We start from the raw sequence: 19,210 nt of genomic DNA, 5'->3' as shown, positions 1-19,210 counted from the left end.
CAGCCCAAATCCCCTGATGATCTCTCCCAGCGGCTGCATGTAGATGTTAAAAAGCATGGGGGAGAGGACAGAATCCTGAGGCACCCCACAAGTGAGTGCCCAGGGGCCTGAACACTCATGCCCCACCACCACTTTCTGAACACGGCCCAGGAGGAAGGAGCGGAACCACTGTATGACAGTGCCCCCAGCTCCTAGCCCCTCTAGACGGTCCAGAAGGATGTTATGGTCGATGGTGTCAAATGCCACTGAGAGATCCAGCAGAGCTAGGAAACAGCCCACCTTTGTCCCTAGCTCACCGGAGATCATCGACCAGCGCGACCAAGGCAGTTTCAGTCCCATGGTGAGGCCTGAATCCCGACTGTAAGGCATCCAAATCGTCCTCTTCTTCCAGGCGTGCCTGGAGTTGTTCAGCAACCACCCGCTCAATCACCTTGCCCATGAATGGTAGATTTGAGACTGTATATGCATATATGTATATATATGTATGTTTCCCCTTTTCCATTCCCAAGGTCGTTCTAGACACAGCCAAATTTTTACATTAGATCCTTGTCTTTCTAAATAATCATTCAAGCACTTCCATTCCTTCTTGACTGTATTCATTGGCTTTAGTCTTATTATATCCATCAATTTGGCCAGTTCCAAATATTCACATAATCTACATAACCATTCTTCTTTGGTCGGTACCTGGTTACCCTTCCAGTACTTATCCACCAGGATTCCTGCCGCTGATGTCGCGTACAGAAAGAATTTAGTGTTTTCTCTAGGAATATCACTATTCAATAATCCCAAAAGATATGTTTCTGGTCTTTTGCAATGTGAAGTTCTTAGTAACTTTTTTATTTCTTCATGGATCATGTCCCAGAACATTCTGATCTCTGGACATGTCCACCACATATGGTAGAAGGTTCCAATCTGCTTTGTGCATCTCCAACACTTATTACTAAGGGATTTGTTCATTTAGCCAATCTCTCCGGTGTTAAAAACCACCTATGGTGCATTTTCAGGTAGTTTTCTCTTATTAAATAACATGCTGTAAAATTTATATTTTTGTCCAGTTTTTCCCACTCTTTATATTCAATTACATAACCTAAGGCCTCTTGATTAGATTCATTTTGCAGTCAATAGATTAAGCTGGAGCAGTGGTTCCCAACAGGTGGTCTGGAGACCCCCAGGGGTCCGCGAGCTATGCCAGAGGGGTCCTCAAGATGCTATTAGAATAAAAAATATATTAAATATATTTCGTATGATAACAGATTTTTTGTTTTGGCCGCTTCCTGCATGAGCAGAGTCTAGCGCAAAACTAGAATTAGATAGAGGCAGTAGTTCTGCTGTATGCCGTTAGGTGGCGCTTTACAAACACTACTGTTTTGCAAAGAGGCAGCACGCGCATTCTACTAACGCTCACCTCCCCAAGATGCTTTGTGCGTGTCGGCTTCATTTGTGCGCTACTGCACAGGTACCCTGTCTTCTCCATTCCCCTCCCTCCTCCCTGGCACGTGCACTGCCTCTTTGCATAACAGTAGTGTTTGTAAACAAAGCATTGTTTTTCGCGGAAGCTACAGTTCGCGTAGTTAAAAATGGACCGTTGGTTAAAAAGTGGTTCATCTCATTAAGAACTGAAAATTAAAACAAACTGTATACTGATGGAGTACTCTGTTGTAACTGTAAAAAACGTATAAATATAAAATATAAAAAGACTCTTAATTTGGCTATCACTTTTTAATTTTAGGATTAGGAATTAATGGGGGTCCTTGTCACAATAGCGGCTCGATGAGGGGTCCTTGAGAAAATTTTGTTGGGAACCCCGAAGCTGGAGAGTTAACTAAGTGATTGTTCGGTAATTCACAGTGTTCGGTACAAGGAAGTACAGATTTGAAATAGAGACATGTTTGATAAGAGAACAAGAACATATATTTAAAGAAGATTGGGAAATGTTTGTTGAATAGATGGGGCAATTGTGTACACTTGAAAACATTGGCAGCATTAAGATACGATGTAAAATATGCAAGGATTTATGCTATTCAAAATGAACCATGCAAAGAGAAGAAGGGAAGTCATTGATATTTTAAGGTTGTTTAAATGAATATTCTAAATTGTAAAACAGAAAATTTCATAAAACTTTCATTAAAAATGAAATAGAGACACATTTTAAAATTATTTTTATTGTACATGCAGTTTGCTGTTGGTGTCATAGTCGTCCTTAAAAACAACTACAGGACTGGTTATGGCGCTTACTTCTGTCGAACAAAGGGGGGACGTCCTCTTTCATCACTAAGATTCAGAAGCAATTGGAAGCTTCTGAATGGTCCCCCTGATGTTCATTTTTGAACCGGATTCATTACTTTCCCCATGAAAAGCATGGGTCCATCATTTGGTGCCAATATGGTGAGAAAGAATGGCCTGTTAAATTTGAGTTCACAAGGAATAGAGAGACATCTGAACTCAACCTCTACAACGGTCACTGCAGCTGCCTCACTACCTTTTTCATGTATATCCAGGACAGCCTGATGGATAGCCTGCACAGGAAGGAAGGAAGATATATTCATTTTTTGAAACCATGACAGCCTCCAACATATCACAGAAGAAAAGGGAAACACATTTATAACCCCCCTATCCTCATTCCAAGAATAATTTCTCAGTGCTTCCCCCACCATCACAAACACACACAAAGAAAAACCCACAACCACACAAGCTCACAAAAGCACACAAACAAGGGGAAAAAAACCACAAACAAAAATGCACACAAACACATATCCATTGGGTCTAAGGTTTAAATGGCTTCCAGTCAGCCGCCAGTGTGTTGTGTTATGTTACGTACTTTCGTGTTGTAAGCCACCCCATGATCCTCAGACGAAGGACAGTACTTTATTAAACTAATGAATGAATGAGCCACTGTAGTATGTTTATTGCAGTTTTTCTAAAATTGGATATTATGTTCATTTGTTTTGCTAAGCTTGCAACTGTGGCACACGACTAACTCCCTGCAGTCAATGTTGTTGTTGATGGATCATCTTTTTTTGTTTGGTGTTTCTAAATAATGGTGTTTAAGTAGGTCTGAATTTCAAAATATAAGATTCGAACTGCCCCAAGTCAAATATGCAGGCAGTATCCATTACAAGTAGATGCTCAGTGCAGAAGTCTCATACATATTTATTTTTATTTATTTCATAAAAAAATTATACACCACTTGATTATAAACCTTAAAGCAGTTGACAAATAGTATATATGTATATGGGTTTGTTTTCATTCATGTTTTCCTGATGTATTTTTCCTATGTATTTTGAGTATTTTGTGTTATATATTTTGTTTTGAGATCTTTGGATGAAAGGCAGTATACAAATTTAATTTAATAAATAACAGCTACCAATCTTCTCTTCCCCATGAGTGGTGTGGGGGTGTTGTGTATGGCAACACAACACAGGCAAAATGATCCCATGTAGGTTTGTGGCATAGTGGCATAACTGACCTAGTTAGCTCCATGGAATAATGGCAGGAGGTGCATTTTAATAAGCTACCACTTCCTTTAGGCTGTCCCAGGACACCTTGCCCAGAGAATGCTCTCAAAGCGTTCCATGCCACTTCCTTTTCTGCTCACAGTTTTGCAGCAAGACAAGCCCCCTAATTAGAGGCACCCTTGTCACCTGGTTTGCTCTCATATGAATGAATACATTTGCCCATACTGTATGTGTGAAATGGCAAAAGAGAGAGGGGCTAATTTGGGGGGTTGGTAGGGATGAGCCACGATTCCTGCATTGCAGGGGGTTGGGCTGGAGGACCCTTTGTGTCCCTTACAACTCTACCATTCTATGAGTCTATGAATTATTCTGGGTGGGAGCTTTACTGGTGGGGCAACTGCATGCACACAAACCAAAGTGCATTGCCTTTGAGAATTTTGCTTTGGACAGGGAAATGCGGCACTAAGTTCCAACCCATCTGAAAGACGACTCAGGACCCAGTGTTGTGGAGAAAATCAAAGCAAAGCAGCCAATCAAAAGATAGTCCAGACTGGAAGTTCTTTAAGACGGGCAGAACCAAGTCACTCCATTCTCCTGTGCATGAAGGTAAAGAGACCCCTGACCATTAGGTCCAGTCGCGGACGACTCTGGGGATGCGGCACTCATCTCATTTTACTGGCCGAAGGAGCCGGCGTACAGCTTCCAGGTCATGTGGCCAGCATGACTAAGCCGCTTCTGGAGAACCAGAGCAGCCCACAGTGCCACCTGCGTCCCTTTCTCCTGTGCATATTTACAGACAATTCTTGTGGCCTCGGAACAAAGGTTTGGAAGGAATTCTTCCTCCTTGTTCTGAGAACCTTGGGCATGGGATTTGAGAAGCACACAGTGGCCCTGTGGGTTTGGTGCTCACCTCACATGCATGCCAATCCTCAAGTGCACATACAATGACTCAATGAAAGACGGCATAAGGTGGACCAAGAGTTCCCTTCACCCAGTACTGCCTAGGTTATCTACCCCACTGTCTCTTGAGTTGTCTTTCCTGCCCAGACTAAGAAAATTAAATGAAAGAAAATACCACTGCAGTCCAACCAATTACTCCAAATCATATGAAGTTCTGTAAAAGGCTAGTCCACAACCTCCCAAAGAAGTCCATTCCAGTATAATTTTTAATTATAATTTTTATGTATTTTTAATGTGGGGTGTAAATAATAAATTATGATTATGATTATGATTATGATTTATTTCCAGATCAAGGGACGTGGTGGACGCTCCTTCCATGGAGACTTTTAAAGAGAGATTGGATGGCCATCAGTCATTGATGGTTTAGCTGAGATTCCTGCATTGCAGGGGGTTGGATTAGATGACCCTTGGGGCCCCTTCCAGCTCTACAATTCTATGACCCTCCTTGTTTTTTTGATTGCATGTAGTTTTCAAACTATTTTTAATGTTGTGTTTCAGTGTTGTAACACACCCTGGAACCTTACAGTAATGGGTGGGTAAAATAAATAAATGAATATATAAAAAATAAACAAATACATTTTATTAATTCCAACGTTTCAGCTCTGAGTGGTACTAACAGTGCATACAACCCTATGCAATTGGCTACTATGGCAAAGAAGAGTTTGGATTTGAAATCCCGCTTTATCACTACCCGAAGGAGTCGCAAAGAGTCAAAGAGTCCCCTGAGACAGCAAGAGAATGTGGAAAGGTCCAGGGGCTGATTCTCAATGCTTAGAAGTAAATTTGTCAGTTACTTAACGCTTTTAAAAGCCCGATCTCATACCATAAAATACCCAAGGCATGATATCTACACACGTACTTTGTTAATCTTCAGGCCGCTACTTCCAGTGATTCCAGATAGATCAGCATTGCTGCTAAACACATCAGTAATGCCCAGCCCAGAAAGCACATTGTTGAGATCATAGGATGCAGACATCGAGAATTTTGGAAGGAACAGACTAATTTTTTCCCTAAACGAGAATAAGAACATTAAATCATCAGCAATGAAGAGTTATATAACACTCAGCAATATACTGCATTTGCAGGGTCAGATCTTCATACACTTAAAGAGAGGCATTGTACAGTTTTAAAACAGATGCCATCATTCCATACTCTAATAAATACTAACTACTACAGAGGCATTTAGAAACAGCAGAGAAAAGCCTTACCACTCTGTTAAAGATTTTCTCCATTTGGACAAAGTTTTCTCCCCCATAGCATCCTCCACTTTCTTCAGTTTGCCTTCATCTGGCAGAATGAACCAGGCAACAGCACCTCCTTTGTGAGGAAGTTCAACTACCCAGCAGGACAGAGTTTTATCGTGGAAATATCTGTAATGCTCAGTATTTTCCATCATGTCAACTTTCACAGTTTTTCCTTCATCAATAAAAAAATCTTCTTTATGGGTTAATTTAGGGTCAAAGGGATATTTCCAGTCATCTAGGAAGAAAAAGGAATGTCAACTGCCTGCTGGAAAATTAACCTTCAGCCATGTGTATGAAAGCATACAAAGGAGAAAGATTGCCAAGGGATAGTCAACATGCTGTTGATGTTTCAGAAGAAAGCAAGGGAGAGAAGAAATGGGGATAGTGGGGTCCCACAGCCCAAAACATGGACTGTGTCAAGTGGAACTGCTTCGTGTGTGGTTTATAAGCACCCAGGGGCAGGGATCTTGATGTTGCTGAACTTCACCACCATCAGTATCAGCCATCATGTCCAATGGTCAGGGATGGTGGGAGATGCCGCCCAAGAACATCTCGAAGCCTTCATGTTAGCTACTTCAGCCTCAACCCCGTCTTTCGCTTATTCTGCATTAAATGCTACATCTTTTAGAACTTTCTTTTTTTTTAATAACTATTTATTGAATTTTCCAAATAAACACATTTAAGACAATTTACAAAACAAACAAACATACAAACAAACATTCAAAATACATACATCATTCTTTTTACAACTCTTATTAATCTTATCCAAAAACATACTCCGCCGAGTTTGACTTCCCTCCCTCCCCTCAAAAGGTTTTCTAATCAATTCTTATCTCGCAGTTCCTTTATATCTAATCTTTAAAGTCAGTTCGTAGGATTTATTTCAAGCCTGCAAGTGTCTTCAAACCTCTACAATTCATTTCCATATAGTCCACAAATTTACTCCAATCCCTTAGAAACCTCGTCTCCCTCTGGTTTCGAATCCTGCTAGTCAGTCTCGCTAATTCCGCATATTCAATCATTTCTGTCTGCCAGTCTTCAATTGTCGGTAAGTCCTGAGTCTTCCATTTTTGGGCTAACAAAGTCCTTGCCGCGGTTGTCGCATACAAAAAAAGGGTACTGTCCTCCTTAGTTATCTCTTGACCAATCAATCCTAACAGAAAGGCCTCCGGTCTTTTGGGAAAGGTATACTTAAATATCTTTTTCAGTTCATTATAAATCATTTCCCAGTAACCTTTAACCTTCTCGCATTTCAACCACATATGATAAAAGTCCCCCTCCTTTTCATTGCATTTCCAACACATTCTATTACCCATTCTATACATTTTTGCTAATTTCACTGGAGTTAAGTGCCATCTATACATCATCTTCCAAACATTCTCTTTCAAAGCAGTACATGCTGTAAATTTTATTGTTTGGTTCCATAATTTCAACCACGCATCATATTCAATATTATGCCCAAAGTCTTTAGCCCATTTTATCATTGCCTCTTTCGTCAATTCATCTTTAGTATACCACTCTACCAGCAAATTATACATTTTGGACAACAATTTTATTCTGCCCCCTAGCAGCTCTGTTTGGAATTTGGACCTTCTCTCCTCAAAACCAATTCTTTTATCTTTCATAAATATATCATTAATTTGATGGTATTGCAACCAACTCGTCAAATATACTTTAACCTCTTCATACGATTTCAATTTCCAACCTTGTTCCGATTGTCTTAAAATTTTTTCATATGTTGGTCTCTCACCTTCCATATTCACTTTTTTCACTATAATCAATTCCATTGGTGAGATCCACACATCTTTTAGAACTTTCAACTAAATTGTTGGTTCCACTGCAGAAGCACTTTTGTTTTGAAGTTATTCCTGCCAGTTTTAGCCGATTGAACAATACAAAGCATTAAATATTTGTAAGTTATCTTTCTTTAACATACCTTTGAAGTAGATATAGTTCACAAGAACCATGATGGTTTTTCGACCAATGTCTTTAACTGCTTTAGTAATTTTCCCATGGGTTTTCTTTTTCACATAATCATTTATCTGCTTTGCAGCCACGGAGGATTGTTGAAAGTTAAAGCTCTCTGTTTTGTACAAACTTTTGACACCCTCTGAAAATTTAGGAAGAATTTGGAGTGACTTTTTTATCCACAAGGCATTTCCTATGTCCATCTTAGCTCCAGGACTGTTCAGCCTCTGAATTAGCTGTTCAAATTCTTTATGGATCTTGCTTGTGTCAATTGAAGTCAATCCAAGTCCTTTGTAAATTTGATTTTGTGAGTTGGATTTAGCACCCATGCCAATCATTGAAAACGCCATGGAGATACTCAGAGGAGAGAAGAAGATATTTTTGCCACTCTTGAGTGAAGCTACTTGTCTGGAGAATTTAAAAGCAAAGTCAGCAATGCTGGAAGCTAGCTTTTCTTGAAGTGGATCTTTATCTCCATGACCATTGTGGACTTGAAGGACAATCAGTAACAAGGAGAACTGGATGGCGGGTTTCATTGCACTTTCAGATTTCCTACACACACACACACACACACACAAACAAACAAACAAACAAACAAACAACAGCATATATTTGCATTCTTCGATGGAAACCTACTCAAAAGAATTATTTTTGTAAAATTTATTGGGAATGTGTCATTCTCATTTGTTGACTATGTCCTAGTTTTACACAACACTAGCTCTTTTCCATAGGCTTCCTACTCTAGAAATTTATCTCCTGAGTTGTACGTTCTGCCAGGATTTGGATCCCAGCAGACATGGGGAGCTTACTGTGCCCTTATTTTCAGAATTACTTTGATCAAATGATTCAATAAATGGGTATTACTTACTGTCCCTTCACACATCTGCATAACTTGCTTTGACTGCCTGGGGCTTCCTCTCGCTCATCATCCTTGCCAGTGATGCTGCCCAACATCCTCAGCAGGCTTTCCTTGCATTCTCCCTTCCACAGCACTATTGAAAGGTGTCTTAATTTGGGGAGTGTCCTGAGCTGCTTCACCCACTCAGGCAGAGGGTATACAGCCTCACCAGGGCCTGGTGCTCCTAGAACAGCAGCCTTTTAGAGTCAGCCACTTCTGCAAGGGGTCAGGTGCCTGATGTTAACCTGTATGTCTCCCCATTCACACTCACTGTCCCTTATGGATGGTGAATTATCAACCAACATTTCTCAGATCATTTGTATACATACCTGGGTTTTCCCCCAAAACGTCCTGCTTTTTACTTTGACACTTGTTCCTTTGGGCTGAGATGTTTGCTCTTCCCTGTTGCTTGTAGAGTAAGCTCTCTTCTCCCTAGGTTACATTCTATTTACGGCCCTCGATTGCTTCTACCTGCTGCGGCTGCAGCCAACTGGGTAAGGACACATAACTGGTTTCTATCCAATGCTGCGCCAGCTGATAAGATCATGACTTCATGGTTTGAAAAACAAGAATATGTGGTCATTCAGCAACTCAACTGCATCCACTTCCAGTGAGCTGTAGTTAAACAGTGGGATTTAGGAAAACCTAGCCCCCAGAGTATGGGGAGTTTTTCCAGTGAAGTTCAAAGTGAATTGTCATTGAGTAGGGATTAAAGGGAGGATGTGCTTCGTTCCATCACTTTACAGATTGCAAAAACCGTGAACTAAAGTGTGATTTCACTCCAGTGTAAAATCAAATGTAAAGAAGTTTATTTCTAAAGATTCCATTGGGAAACTCATGGTGCCACAAGTTGGAAAAAAAATGGTGTGGAGTTGCTATGATGATATTTGAGGGTTCCACAGCTTTTCTTTCTCTCATATGAGACTCCTGGGGAATGGAAGAGGGGGAAAATTGAGTAAGAGAAACACAGACCATTCCTGCCATTAACAATGGCCACTCTCTGTCTAAAAGTGATAACCGCCACCCTACATGAAAGTAACACAAAGTGAATTGATTTGAGCAGAACATTCTACTTTCAGGTTCTCTCAGTGAATGGCAGCAATAATGTTTTGTTTTTATCTTTCCTGTGCCGCTTACTGGAGGATAAAAGCACCACTCTGAGCCAGCATTTGTCATGACGTGGCTTTAACCAAACTGAAATCAGTAAGCAAGAAGTACATTAAGATTCCCATCATTTCCTCCTGAAACCCAGGAGAGCCTTATTCACAGATGAGCAAGCTCTTCTAAGAAATTCATGAATTCTGCCAAATGTTTTTAAACATCAAGCCAACATTTTCCTTGGTAACATTGAGAATTGTGCAGAAGCTGAGGGTCACATGAAGAGCTACATCGAGAGGAAAACAGATGTAAACTGATGTATACTAGGGTCCCAATCTACATACATATATGATGGAAGTTCTTATATGAAATATATGTTTTAATTTACTATGTAGAACATGACACTTAAGGTTGAATGCAACACATACCTGTAGCACCAAGAGTACACATAGTACCTGAGGAATGGAAAGGGGAGCTGTTTGAGTACAATTAAAAAGGAGAAGAACAGACATATTAAATTTCCAATGCCCCTTCTTGCTTCTTTCACAGCTCTGCCATTTTTTTTCCTTAATAGAGAAACAGCATTTTCTGTTGAAGTAGCAGTATAGCAGTTAATACTACATTACATCTCCTCCCTCCAGTTACTTGCAGGCTGCACTATATAAATTCTACATTAAAAATAAAACATACGGCTGGTTATTGATAGACCTCAGAATGAATTAATGCCTAAAACATTTGGCTGTTGAACAGGTTTTTTTAAATCTACCCCTCTGCATTTCAACAGGTAGATCTCCTGCTGCTGAGCCTAATGCAGGGTTTCCCAAACTTGTGTCTCCAGCTGTTGTTGGACTACAACTTCCATAATCTCTGACCTCTGGTCCTCCTAGCTAGGAACGATGGGAGTTGTAGTCCAACAACAGCTGGAGAACTAATTAAGGGAAACCCTGGTCTAAGGGTTCACAGGGGATCTCTTCTTCTATTTGTGTAGTCTTTGGCATTAACTGTAGATATCCATGATTTCTAATGAATTCTCAATTGGTCTTGATGGCATAGGAACTGAGTGACAAGTGTTTCTTCACATTGGTTGGAGTCTTCCATCTTTTTTCATTGTCCAATTTAGCCAGAACAGGGTCTCCTGGATTGCAGTCGGATAGTACACTAGCAGAATAGTGATTATTGTAAAAGTATATGTAGGATTCTTTAGTCTTTGTGTCCCACTCTGCAACTTTCCTCATATTAGGCCATGTTGATGTGAATTTCATTTCAAGGCAGAATCAGTTGTCCTAAGTCAGGCATCCCCAAACTGCGGCCCTCCAGATGTTTTGGCCTACAACTCCCATGATCCCTACCTAACAGGACCAGTTGTTATGGAAGATGGGAATTGTAGTCCAAAACATCTGGAGGGCCGAAGTTTGGGGATGCCTTCCTAAGTTGTGTGCTCATCAAGAGTTGTGCAGGAGTATAGCCTGTAGTCCCTAGTTTAAGATAATGTGGATATTGTGGGCTGGATGCAATGTGGAAGTAATGTGTTCAAAGTCATACTCTGGAACTGCTCAAAATCTGCAGCTATAAACTGAGAAGCATTTTCTGTCACAAGCTGTTTAGGAATCCCAAAGCATGCATGGAATTTGCCTTTTCCACAGCAGCCACACAATAGGTTGACATCTTCATGAAGCAATCCACTACGACCTCCTGGTATTTGAGCCCTCATGGTGAACCTTTTAAAGCCCAGGCCCTTGGTGAATCTCACGGGATCCCTATGAAAGGTGGCACCCATGAGAACCTACTGGGAGGGGCGACCTCCGGATTGCTCGCTGCTGTGGCTGCGTCAGAATTGCCAAGAGGAGTCTCGAGGTGATTTATTATAAGAGGAGAAAAGGGGGTTTCCGAAGGCAGCGGAACCCCAAAACCCACGAAGGAAAAGTTCGGGGTCCCTGGGCAAAACCGGTGCCAGAAGAAGGGCGAAAAAAAAGGTTTTAAACCTAAAGAAAGCACAAAGCCCTGGCGCTTGGAACAGCCCGCTCCCCTATGAGCTGCCTCAGGACGGAGCACAGCTTAGCAACAATACCTCAGCACAAAGAAAAGGACTAAAGAGCGGACCTAAAGACATTTTATTGCAGTGGAAACGCTCAGCTACCAGGAGCTCTGCTTTACTTAGCAATTCAATTGATTACGACAACGGAACTTATCTCTAACCTCGGTGGACTTGCGAACTGCTCAAAAAACAACACGAGACAGTAAAGAACGTGTCACAGAGATCCAGAGAGCTGAGAATTGAAAAGCCAACACCCCCCCTCCCACCAACGCCAAGTCTGGAGGTACCCAGAGTGTTGGGGAAAGGACGAGGTGGATCCCTGTAAAAACGTGAGTGGTGAAACAGTGCTTGAGAGAAGGGGGAGAGTGAGGGGTGGCTTTACTCACAAAGAGACGTGGAAAGATACATATTAACGAAGAAGAGAGCTGAAAGAAACCGGGGGCTGAGAAGGAGGGACGGGCAGAGTAAAGCAATAAAAAGCAATAAAAAGGACTACTAAGTAGCAAGCAATAAAAAGGACCATAAAGTAGCAAGGAAGAGAGCTATAAAAGTAGCGATAAAGATTGGAGAGTAAATAAGAAGGAAAGGAAATAATCCAAGACTGTGAGCACCCAAGGTAAAGGGGAGATTGGCGAAACAATCGCGGACTGAGAGGGGAGAGTGTATTCATAGGGAAAGACAAGCTGGGGGATTAATGGCGACAGTGAAGTGCTCATTCATTGTAAACAGGAAATTCACTGATACAAGAAGCAGGAAGAAGGAGTAGAGGATAAGGAGACGAAGAGGAGACAGATAGGAGGAGGGACAAGGGAGGAATGAAACAGTGACCTCCTGTGGCAGTCCCCAGCAACGTTTGTTAAAAAGGGGAATAAAAAATAACTGGAAACGGTATATATCAATCCCCTTCCCCCCTCAACAGTGATAGTGGCATGAGGACAATATAAACAACATATGCCCTCCCCCCCCTCTCTTTTCTGGAGAAAACTAAACGCTTTTCTCACCTCAAAAAGAAAAAGGGGGACGTACAATTTAAACTTTAGAATAAAATTTGAAATTAAAAGTATTATATAAAGATGACGGACAATAAGAAACTCAAGGACCAATTTACAACTACCCCAGCTGGTGCGCAAAGGCGAACATCCAATATGGATTCAGAGGCGCTAGATATCAGAGAACTAATTCTCGGGTTGAAAACAGATTTAACTGAGAAAATGGACTCTCTGAATGATAAAATGGACAAGATGGGGAATAGAATTGAAGAAAATTGGAAAAAGACTGAAGAGAATACCAAGGCAATTGTGGACCTAGAGAAGCAAGTTGTAGAGCTACAAGAGAGGAACAAGGAGGTGGAAAAGGATACCCAGAGTTTAACAGCGAGAATGAACAAACAGGAAGAAGTGGCAAAGAAACATGCAGAGGATTGCAAAGACTGTAGGAGAAATCAAGAGAAATTGAAGGATGAGATCCAAAAGATAAGGGACAACCAGGAAGCCTTCTGGGATGCACTTGCGATGCAAGAGTTAAAGCAAAATGATTTGACTCTGAGATTTAGAGGACTGAAAGAGAAGGCGGGCGAAAATATAGAAAGTATCATCATTAAAGAATTGGTGGAATGGATGCAACTTCAAGAAGAAGATATATCAATATGTATGGACAGAGCATTCAGAATAAGATCAAAGCAAGCCCGGGCGAACAACTGGCCAGGAGACTATTTAGTTTTTCTAAACTCGAGGATATTGAGAGATAAAATCATGCAACGCAAGAAAATATAGAAGCTAAGGATAGACGATAAAGAAATAGCCATCATGAGAGAAATTCCCCCAAGACTTTTGAAAAAGAGATCAAAATACAAGTTCCTGGCGGAGGCGTTGAAAAGGAACAACAGTTACTTTAAATGGGAGTTTCCGGAAGGGATTATTATCTGTTATTTTCAGCCAAAATAATTCTTTTCGGTCGCTCGTCAGTTGGAATAAATCTCCCTTTCTCCCAAAGAGGAAATAAAGTTTAAAAACGAAAGATAGAATAAACAAGATATTAATAATATGGATGTGAGAATTATTACTTGTAACATGAACGGTCTTAACAACAAGGTGAAAAAGAATAGAGTGGAACATTTTTGGGGTAAGAAAAAACTGGACATAATTTGTCTGCAAGAAACACATATAACAAGAAAACATCACCGATTGCTAGTGAATAAAAAAATGGGGAGGAATTTATTGCATCAGACGTCAAAAAGAAAAGGGGGGTGGTAATATATGTGAATTCAAAATGGAAACCAGAACAAGTATATAAGGATAATAATGGGAGAATTGTGATGGTAGGAATTCAGGGGAGATTAGAAAACATCATTGTAGTTGGAATTTATGCTCCCAATGAAGCTAAAGCAGAATTTTATCAGAAATTGGAAGATCTGCTATTGGATTTTTGTGATCAAAAAATTATTTTGCTTGGAGATTTTAATGGGGTGGTATCACCAGAGATTGACAAATTGAGTGAGGAAAAAGGGGGAAAAGAGGGTAGGCTCCCAAAAGGTTTTTTTCAATTAATAGAAAAATTAGATCTCCAAGATATTTGGAGATGCAAACATCCATTTAAAAAGGAATTCACGTATTTTTCCCACCCCAACAATTCGGAAAGCAGGATTGATCAAATTTGGGCATCAAGAGAAATATTGATGAGGTGTAAAAGAATAGAAATACTACCCAGGAGTATTTCAGATCATAACCCAATAATAATGGAAGTAAAGGGGAAGGAATTAGTGGCAAGAAGACGGAGACTAAATGAGTTATTACTGGAGGATACTCTGGGGATGCAGCACTCATCGCACTTTACCGGCCGAAGGAGCCGGCGTACAGCTTCCAGTTATGTGTCCTTACCCAGTTGGCTGCAGCAGCAGCAGGTAGAAGCAAGTGAGGGCCATAAATAGAATGTAACGTAGGGAGAAGAGAGCTTACTCTACAAGCAAGAGGGAAGAGCAAACATCTCAGCCCAAAGGAACAAGTGTCAAAGTAAAAAGCAGGACCTTTTGGGGAAAACCCAGGTATGTATACAAATGATCTGAGAAATGTTGGTTGATAATTCACCATGCATAAGGGACAGTGAGTGTGAATGGGGAGACATACAGGTTAACATCAGGCCACCTGACCCCTTGCAGAAGTGGCTGACTCTAAAAGGCTGCTGTTCCAGGAGCACCAGGCCCTGGTGAGGCTGTATACCCTCTGCCTGAGTGGGTGAAGCAGCTCAGGACACTCCCTAAACTAAGACACCTTTCAATAGTGCTGTGGAAGGGAGAATGCAAGACAAGCCTGCTGAGGATGTTGGGCAGCATCACTGGCAAGGATGATGAGCGAAAGGAAGCCCCAGGCAGTCAAAGCAAGTTATGCAGATGTGTGAAGGGACAGTAAGTAATACCCATTTATTGAATCATTTGATCAAAGTAATTCTGACCAATAAGGGCACAGTAAGCTCCCCATGTCTGCTGGGATCCAAATCCTGGCAGAATGTACAACTCAGGAGATAAATTCGTAGAGTAGGAAGCCTATGGAAAAGAGCTAGTGCTATGTAAAACTAGGACACAGTCAACAAATGAGAATGACACATTCCCAATAAATTTTACTCTAGAACAAAAATAACTCTTTTGAGTAGGTTTCCATGGAAGAGTGCTAATATATGCTGTTGTTTTGTGTGTGTGTTTGTGTGTGTGTGTGTGTGTGTGTGTGTGTGTGTGTGTGTGTGTTTAGGAAATCTCAAAGTGCAATGAAACCCGCCATCCAGTTCTCCTTGTTACTGATTGTCCTTCAAGTCCACAATGGCCATGGAGATAAAGATCCACTTCAAGAAAAGCTAGCTGCCAGCATTGCTGACTTTGCATTTAAATTCTCCAGACAAGTAGCTTCACTCCAGAGTGGCAAAAATATCTTCTTCTCTCCTCTGAGTATCTCCATGGCATTTTCAATGATTGGCATGGGTGCTAAATCCAACACCCAAAATCAAATTTACAAAGGACTTGGATTGACTTCAATTGACACAAGCAAGATCCATAAAGAATTTGAACAGCTCATTCAGAGGCTGAACCATCCTGGAGCTAAGATGGACATAGGAAATGCCTTGTTGATAAAAAAAGTCACACCAAATTCTTCCTAAGGTTTCAGAGGGTGTCAAAAGTTTGTACAGAACAGAGAGCTTTAACTTTCAACAATCCTCTGTGGCTGAAAAGCAGATAAATGATTATGTGAAAAAGAAAACCCATGGGAAAATTACTAAAGCAGTTCAAGGCTTAGATGCAGCAGCCATCATGGTTCTTGTGAACTATATCTATTTCAAAGGTATGTTAAAGAAAGATAACTTACAAATATTTAATGCTTTGTATTGTTGAATCGGCTAAAACTAGCAGGAATAACTTATACCTTCAAAACAAAAGTGTTTCTGCAGTGGAACCAACAATTTAGTTGAAAGTTCTAAAAGATGTAGCATTTAATGCAGAATTAGAGAAAGACGGGGTTGAGGTTGGTGGCGGTGAAGTCCAGCAACATCAAGATCCCTGCCCCTGGATGCTTATAAACCACACAGGAAGCAGTTCCACTTGACTCTCTCCACGTTTTGACTGGTGGGACCACACTATCCCTATTTCTTCTCTCCCTTGCTATCTTCTGAAACATCAACAACATGTTGACTTACCCTTGGCAATCTTTCTCCTTTGTCTGCACTCTCCTGATTCAACCTACTGCTTTCATACACATGGCTGAAGGTTACCGTAATTTTCCAGCAGGCAGTTGACACTCCTTTTTCTTCTTAGATGACTGGGAATATCCCTTTGACCCTGAATTAACCCATAAAGAAGATTTTTTTTATTGATGAAGGAAAAACTGTGAAAGTTGACATGATGGAAAATACTGAGCATTACAGATATTTCCACGATAAAGCTCTGTCCTGCTGGGTAGTTGGACTTCCCCACAAAGGAGGTGCTGCTGCCTGGTTCATTCTGCCTGATAAAGGCAAACTGAAGGAAGTGGAGGATGCTATGGGGGAGGAAACTTTGTCCAAATGGAGAAAATCTTTAAAAAAGGGGTAAGGCTTTTCTCTGCTGTTTCTAAATACCTCTGTAGTAGTTAGTATTTATTAGAGTATGGAATGATGGCATCTGTTTTAAAACTGTAAAATGCCTCTCTTTAAGTGTATGAAGATCTGACCCTGCAAATGCAGTATATTGCTGAGTGTTATAAATCTCTTCATTGCTGATGATTTAATGTTCTGATTCTCGTTTAGGAAAGAAATTAGTCTGTTCCTTCCAAAATTCTCAATGTCTGCATCCTATAATCTCAACAATGTGCTTTCTTGGCTGGGCATTACTGATGTGTTTAGCAGCAATGCTGATCTATCTGGAATCAGTGGAAGTAGTGGCCTGAAGATTAACAAAGTACGTGTGTAGATATCATGCCTTGGGTATTTTATGGTATGAGATCAGGCTTTTAAAAGCGTTAAGTAACTGACAAATTTACTTCTAAGCATTGAGAATCAGCCCCTGGACATTTCCACACTCCATAGGGTTGTATGCAGTGTTAGTCCCACTCAGAGCTGACACGTTGTGGGTTAAACCACGGAGTCTAGGGCTTGCTGATCAGAAGGTTGGCGGTTCGAATCCCTGCAACGGGTTGAGCTCCCGTTGTTCGGTCCCTGCTCCTACCCACCTAGCAGTTTGAAAGCATACATATATATATATATATATATATATATATATATATATATATATATATACATATATATATATATATATATATATATATATATATATATATATATATGAAAGTGCAAGTAGATAAATAGGGACCGCTCCGGCGGGAAGTTAAACAGCGTTTCCGTGCGCTGCTGTGAAAATATGCACAGGAGAAAGGGACGCAGGTGGCACTGTGGGCTGCTCTGGTTCGCTGTATGCGAACTCCCTAGACCAATAAAGTGAGATGAGCACCGCAACTCCAGAGTCGGACACGACTGGACCTGATGGCGAGGGGCCCCTTAACCTTTACCTTTGTTTGTTTGTTTGTTTGTTTGTTTATTCATTTTCCCACCCATCACTGTAAGGTTCCAGGGTGTGTTACAACACTGAAACACAACATTAAAAATAGTTTGAAAACTACATGCAATCAGATAAACAAGGAGGGTCATAGAATTGTAGAGCTGGAAGGGGGTGCAAGGGTCATCTAATCCAACCCCCTGCAATGCAGGAATCTCAGCTAAACCATCAATGGCTGAAGGCCATCCAATCTCTCTTTAAAAGTCTCCAAGGAAGGAGAGTCCACCACGTCCCTTGATCTGGAAATAATAATAATAATAATAATTTATTTTTTGCACCCGCCCATCTGGCTGGGTTTCCCCAGCCACTCTAGGTGGCTTCCCACAAAACATTAAAAATACATTAAAATTATAATTAAATATTATACTGGAATGGACTTCCTTGGGAGGTTGTGGACTAGACTTTTACAGAACTTCATATGATTGGGAGTAATTGATTGGACTGCAGTGGTACATAACACATAATTGGTTGGACTGCAGTACGTTACATAACACAACACACTGGCGGCTGACTGGAAGCCATTTAAACCTTAGACCCAATGGATATGTGTTTGTGTGCATTTTTGTTTGTGGTTTCTTTCCTTGTGTGTGTGTGTTTGTGAGTTTGCGTGGTTATGGTTTTTTCTTTGTGTGTGTTTGTGATGGTGGGGGAAGCGCTGAGAAATGATTCTTGGAATGAAGATAGGGGGATTATAAATGTGTTTCCCTTTTCATCTGTGATATGTTGGAGGCTGTCATGGTTTCAAAAAATGAATATATCTTCCTTCCTTCCTCCCTGTGCAGGCTATCCATCAGGCTGTCCTGGATATACATGAAGAAGGTAGTGAGGCAGCTGCAGTGACCACTGTAGGGATGATGACCACAACTTCTTTATTCTCTTCTCCTGTTGAAATCAAATTTAACAGTCCATTCTTTCTCACCATATTGGCACCAAATGATGGACCCGTTCTTTTCATGGAGAAACTAATGAATCCTGTTCAAAAATGAACATCAGGGGGACCATTCAGAAGCTTCCAATTGCCTCTGATTCTTAGTGATGAAAGAGGACGTCCCCCCTTTGTTTGACAGAAGAAAGCGCCATAACCAGTAGTTGTTTTTAAGGATGACTATGACACCAACAGCAAACTGCATGTACAATAAAAAGAATTTTAAAATGTGTCTCTCTTTCATTTTTTATGAAATTTTTATGAAATTTTCTGTTTTACAATTTAGAATATTCATTTAAACAACCTTAAAATATCAATGATTCCCTTCTTACTTTCCATGGTTCATTTTGCATAACATAAATCCCTGCATATTTTACATCTTATCTTAATGCTGCCAATGTTTTCAGGTGTACACAATTGCCCCCATATATTCAAGAAACATTTCCCAATCTTCTTTAAACATATGTTCTTGTTCTCTTATCAAACTTGTCTCTATTTCAAATCTGTACTTCCTTTTTCCGAACACTGTGAATTACCGAACAATCACTTAGTTAACT

The 19,210-nt window shown here is 40.6% G+C and overlaps 3 protein-coding genes across 3 annotated transcripts in view; 2 read left to right on the top strand and 1 right to left on the bottom strand.

Moving 5' to 3' along the window:
* LOC148687716 (alpha-1-antitrypsin-like) overlaps positions 1-18,920 on the top strand; it is a 126,177-nt gene extending 107,257 nt beyond the window's left edge. The window contains exon 4 of the mRNA XM_088672978.1: positions 18,511-18,920. Coding sequence (XP_088529104.1) covers positions 18,511-18,714 — 204 coding nt within the window. The 3' untranslated portion in view covers positions 18,715-18,920. The remainder of the gene's footprint in view (positions 1-18,510) is intronic.
* Positions 1,959-8,163, bottom strand: LOC118078406 (alpha-1-antitrypsin-like). The gene is made up of 4 exons (XM_088672985.1): positions 7,596-8,163; positions 5,627-5,894; positions 5,275-5,425; positions 1,959-2,516 (listed from the first exon to the last, which is right to left on the bottom strand). Exons 1-4 carry the CDS (start codon positions 8,161-8,163, stop codon positions 2,319-2,321), a joined length of 1,185 nt encoding a protein of 394 aa, XP_088529111.1. The 3' UTR covers positions 1,959-2,318.
* Positions 12,769-16,499, top strand: LOC148687717 (uncharacterized). Its single transcript, XM_088673018.1, has 2 exons — positions 12,769-14,698; positions 16,454-16,499. Exon 1 carries the CDS (start codon positions 12,804-12,806, stop codon positions 13,428-13,430), a length of 627 nt encoding a protein of 208 aa, XP_088529144.1. The 5' UTR covers positions 12,769-12,803; the 3' UTR covers positions 13,431-14,698; positions 16,454-16,499.
* Positions 18,921-19,210: the final 290 nt, after the last annotated feature.

The sequence above is a fragment of the Zootoca vivipara genome, chromosome 1 (assembly GCF_965207765.1).
Source record: "Zootoca vivipara chromosome 1, rZooViv2.hap1.1, whole genome shotgun sequence".
Lineage (NCBI taxonomy): Eukaryota > Metazoa > Chordata > Lepidosauria > Squamata > Lacertidae > Zootoca > Zootoca vivipara.
Note: the sequence above shows the minus strand (reverse complement) of the source record. Positions and strands in the feature narration are given on the sequence as shown.

Bases quoted from the DNA above. Each gene is read 5' to 3' on its own strand.
- LOC118078406 (XM_088672985.1), bottom strand. From the start codon at position 8,163: ATGAAACCCGCCATCCAGTTCTCCTTGTTACTGATTGTCCTTCAAGTC. The intron at 5,426-5,626 runs GTGGTAAGGCTT...ATTCTCGTTTAG, and splicing joins TGGAGAAAATCTTTAACAGA to GGAAAAAATTAGTCTGTTCC. The intron at 2,517-5,274 runs GTACGTGTGTAG...CTTCCTGTGCAG, and splicing joins GCGGCCTGAAGATTAACAAA to GCTATCCATCAGGCTGTCCT.
- LOC148687717 (XM_088673018.1), top strand. From the start codon at position 12,804: ATGGATTCAGAGGCGCTAGATATCAGAGAACTAATTCTCGGGTTGAAA.